At 41.5% G+C, this 5,055-nt stretch overlaps 1 protein-coding gene across 1 annotated transcript; it reads left to right on the top strand.

Moving 5' to 3' along the window:
* Positions 1 to 674: 674 nt before the first annotated feature.
* On the top strand, positions 675 to 2,410 carry LOC139839617 (uncharacterized). Its single transcript, XM_071829734.1, has 2 exons — positions 675 to 1,219; positions 1,306 to 2,410. The coding sequence occupies exons 1-2, from the start codon at positions 675 to 677 to the stop codon at positions 2,408 to 2,410; spliced, it is 1,650 nt and encodes a 549-aa protein (XP_071685835.1).
* The last annotated feature ends 2,645 nt before the right edge of the window (positions 2,411 to 5,055 follow it).

Raw genomic sequence — 5,055 nt, 5'->3', positions numbered from 1 at the left:
AATATTGAAATAAAATATAATAATATAATAATAAATTTTGAATCTAATATGAATCGTAAATTTTTAAAAAGTCGTATTTTTAAAATACTTCAGGGGTATTTTATGTAACTTATAATTAATAATTTCAATCATGTCGTTTTTATGTGAATAGTAAATGAATTAATTTCGTTTCATTTACTATTTAATGAATAGTAAATGAATTAATTTAAATTCAACTATTTAAGCTACATGTTGTTGTACGTTGTGCTTTACAAATTATACATTTTTAATTTAACTTCGTTTCTTAAAAAAATTACAAAAATTATATCATAAAAATAAAATGACTTAATACGTTAAATTTTTAATTTGAAATAGCATCGTTTAATAGTAAATTTTTATCATTTCATATATAAATATTATAAAATTTAGTTTTCTAGAACTAATTATATTCAAAATTATTTTATTAAGAGGTTATAATAATAGAAATTATTATATTATAAAACGTTTTCATTTAAGAAAGTAAAATCATATATAAATCATGACGGGTTCGAGTTTTAAATTATAGGTTGTTCGTGAATCGTAGGGTAAAGTCCAATGGTTAATTAAATGTATGAAAAAATATTTTAATGCAACACATCAATTTGCTTATCTTGTCGGAGTTATCAGAGTTTAAATTTGACCGAAATTTTTGGGTCATGACAGATGAGGTGGCGTGTCATCTCTTTCTGACTGTCCTACAGTCGACTGCCAGGGAATGGTTTACTAATTTACCACCAAATGGAATCACATGCTTTGCAGACTTGCGAGAAAAGTTTCTCATGCAATATCAGAACCTCTGCCGACATACGTATGCACACCTGTATGCTCACGAAATCCCAATGTACCGGGGAGAGGAAATCGAAAGCTTCATCACAAGGTATATGCTGGAGTGTCAAAAAATACCAGGACTCCCAGAAACACTGCAGATTTTCAGATTCATAACATGCCTGGATAAAGATACACACCCATCACTCGTCTCTGAACTCCGGTGGAACATCCCGAGTACATTCGCAGATGCCGCAACGGTAGCAAGGCAGTACCAACACTCTGGAAGGGAAAGACAGGCCGGGTATCACCGGGATGAGAAGAAAAGAGAAGAGGAAAGAAGAAGCGATAGCAGGCACCGTCACGACAGCAGCAGACGCAGCGAAAGCCATCACAAAGGCCACAACAGTCACGGCAAAAGCCATGACAGCCATAGGCATGATAAGAGCAGCTGAAGACCATTTGATAAGGGGTCTCTAATCGATAGCCTATCCAAAACTCCAAGGGAAATACTGTTAACAGAACCCGTAAAGGCAAAGTTTTCCCCTCTGGCACCACTGAAAAACGTGATGGTCAAAAGTCAGACAAGTATTGTGAGTTCCACGAAGACAATGGCCATGACACGAATGAATGCAAGGCGTTGATACACGAAATCATCGCGAAAATCAAAGCAGGCGAACTCAATCACTTGTTGTCAGGACGGAAGTTCAAGAAGGCCGACCCCAACAAAACATTCATTTGGCAGAAGGAAGACGGTAAGAAACGTGAGAAGGCGAAAGATAAAGTTGTTATCAACATGATCAGTATTGAAAAAGATGAGATCGACCCCTGGAGAGACACGGCAATCACATTCCCTAGGTTACCGAAACGATACGCTCGGGAAGAACCTGTGATGATTGACGGCTTGATCGACGGATTTCGTGTCCAGGAAATGTACACTGATACCGGGAGTGAGGTTGATGTCTTGTACGCCCATTGCCTTTCCCAACTCCCAAAATATGTCGGTAGAAAAATGAGGTACTCCAACGCCATCATATCTGGATCTGCGGGCTCTACGGAAGAACCCATAGGAAAACTCAAGGCAACGGTGATGGTAGGCACAAAGCCCTACCTCCGTAGTGAGGTCATTGACTTTTATGTGGTCAAATCTGTGACCGCCACAAATGTGATCTTGGGAAGAAACTTCTTCAGAAAGTTTAACGCCATAACCTCCACCGCTCATGGCTTGCTTAAATTTCCAACCCGGAAAGGTGTGGCTACAGTCGAATCCACCCGACAGCCTTTCCTGGTAAGTGGCAATACTCAAGACACACGAAGAACACCAGAAAGCAAGACACCTCACATCTTGGAAGAAAAACGTGTGTTAGTGCTTAAATGGCTAAGTTACTTCCCTCCAGCATCATACTCTAACAGAAAGAGCCCAACTAACTCTTACAAAACCAAAATGGGAGTGTTGGCTGGCGCTATCAGCCGGGATGGGAAGAACAATTTATCGATAACCATGGAACAACTGAACACCTTAGTCCGGCACCAAAACTTTCCAGGACAAAAAGTCTTGAAAGCTCCAATCGAGATGGAACGCCCGCTAAGGGAAACAAAAGTGGCTAGATGCTACACTGATATTTAGATGGATACCGTGACTGAAACTGATCACTTCAACTTACGGCTATCTTGATGTTCATGTCTTTCTTTTTCAATAAAGAATCTATGTACGTTTTTCATTTTCATGAATGAATAAAAGCATTTTACCGTTTACAATAACTTGTTCAGTATGTTATTTACAAACGATTTTCATGTATTAATAACCAGTTAGCAGCAGAAAGATTCCGGCATCCACGTAAGTCCCACGCTAGTTATTTTGTACCCCCTTAAGAGGTGATTGTCTAGCCCTCGTCGGTACAAGTTTATACTGATAAACAGCCAATGAGTAGATGGCATAAACACGCGTGACTGCACGGTGTACATGCCAAAACTAACACAAATGTAGTCTAGGCCAACATATGAAGATATAAACTAGTTCAACTGAAGAAAAATCGACACAAAATACTTGAAAACAAAAATTTCATTAGCTATACATGATTCATTACAATCTTCTCCAAAACATATGCAACAATGCGCAGTACAACAAATTAAAAATTAAAATCCAAGTGCTGCTGCACGGTTTTACCATCATTGGAACAAAGATCCCCAAAACTGCCAAATCGGATCTCCGCCAAGGCCTTTTGAGCAGCCTGACATTCCTGCGTGGCGACTGCATTCACCTTCCCGGTAATTTCCGGTTGCAAGGGGATGGCACCGCTAATGTGATGTTTCTGCATCAACCTAACGGCATGGGTAAAGTTGGCTGCCCCAAAGCTATCTACAAAGCCTGAAAGGGTGTCTTCACAGAAGAAGAATTGTTAGCTTTTTTTCAAAATGGAAGGAAGGCTACCCTACAACTGCTTACACTCAGTAAGGGCCGCCTCCTTGGCAAAAACGGTAGCAGTAATCTCCTTGCCCTTCTCCTGCACCACCCAAATAAGTTCATCCTTGGCAGCCCTCAGCTGGGCCTCCAAGCTATTAACGGCTTCTCAGGCCAAGGGTACCTGTGACAGTTCCTCACGAGCAGCTTTAAGCTGGTCCACCAACTGTCTCCCCTTGATCAAACCATGTAGAACAAGCGTATTCATCGCCATGAGTGCCCGGGCTCGGACATCATCAGATTCTTCTTGTGGGAGGACGGACACCGCCTGGAGAAAGGACGAAGAAGACTCCCGTTCCAAATATTCTTGCAGCCGGGATAGTTAATATCCAGCTGAGAGAAGGAATAGATAAGATCATCCCCCACAGAGATGTTGAAATGAATATCATCAAAACTTTCCAGGGTGAACTGGTCACCCTCCCCACCCAAATCTATGGGCTCCGTCTCGGTTGTGCCAGCACCAACGGATGGCTCAGCAACGGCTGCAAAACAAATATTTTTAACGAAAGTTAGACATGGGACAAGTAAAAACATTAAGGCATGACTGGTTTATCGAAACAAGACGGTTACCTTTGGCCTTCTTTCGTAAGTAGGGGATCTCGTGAATCCTCCTCTTCACTAATGTATGCCCCTCTGGCACATCCGGACCGGGAAGGATCAGGACAGCACCATCACCGGCATTCTGCTCCAGGTCCTGGGGAGTGACATCCGGTTCGTTTCCCGGAACTACCGGGACACTATCCACCCGGATCTCCGTCAGATCTCCGAAACCCAACGCAGTAGCAAAATCCATCACTGTTGCATAAACATAAAAAATAAATAAAGTTAGTATACGATAAATAAACCGGGTGACATAGCAGTTGGCTAGGATCAGTCTTCACCTGCTTCATTAAAACGAAGAACATGTTTGGTATTCGGGTCCGGCCATTGGTGGCTAACTCCCCCCAACACGAGTATGGCCTCTGGGTATGGCCGCTGTGGAAACTTAATACTCCCGGATAGCTTCTATACACGCCTTCTCGGCAGCGTTCAAACTCGGGACTCTGTTGGCTCTCTTCTTCACGTCAACTGCCCATTCGCAAAGCCCAACAAATTGAGGCGGCAGCCCTTTGCTATTAACAAAAAAGAAAGACTTCCGCCACTCCTTTAATGACGTGTCCATATCTCTAGTAAAATTGAATTGCGCTCTCCGTTTGATGGTAAACCATCCAACCTCGAACTTCAAGACGGAAAAGCAGAATCGAAATATACGGACGGTGGGAAGAATATGATAGTGGTTAAAATACATCTCCCACATGACCAATTTTTGGTACGCATGGGGATGTACCTGCGCATGCGCTGTACCATAATGCGTAAAAAAATTGATACATAAATTCGGAATAGGGCAATCAAAAATTGCCCACACTAATGGTATAACCATAAAAGGTAACCATGCCCAAAAGAGGCTTGTGGGCCCTATGAAAAGCATCAGGCACCCTCAATGAATAACGAGTCAAAAACGGGTACTTGCGTACCATCTCGTCAAGATACCCATCGCATACTTGACTCATAATTCCACTAACATTTACAGAAGGCCTAGAAGAAGTTTTGGGAGCATCTACGCTAGTAGAAGTGGAAGACTGAACCACCATGTGTACGAAAATAAAAAAAGTAATAAAGAAGAAAGAAATAGAAGAGGTACCTTTTTTCGTAAAAAACTGTTGGTTTTTTGAAGAAGAACGATTATGGCACGAAAGCTGTAAAAGGTAGAAATATTGGAAACGGGAAGCTATTTATAGGTTTTAAAGAAGATTGATCCAACGGCTCAGATC

Source organism: Rutidosis leptorrhynchoides, chromosome 1 (assembly GCF_046630445.1).
Source record: "Rutidosis leptorrhynchoides isolate AG116_Rl617_1_P2 chromosome 1, CSIRO_AGI_Rlap_v1, whole genome shotgun sequence".
NCBI classification, from domain to species: Eukaryota; Viridiplantae; Streptophyta; class Magnoliopsida; order Asterales; family Asteraceae; genus Rutidosis; species Rutidosis leptorrhynchoides.
This window is presented reverse-complemented; position numbering and strand designations above follow the sequence as displayed.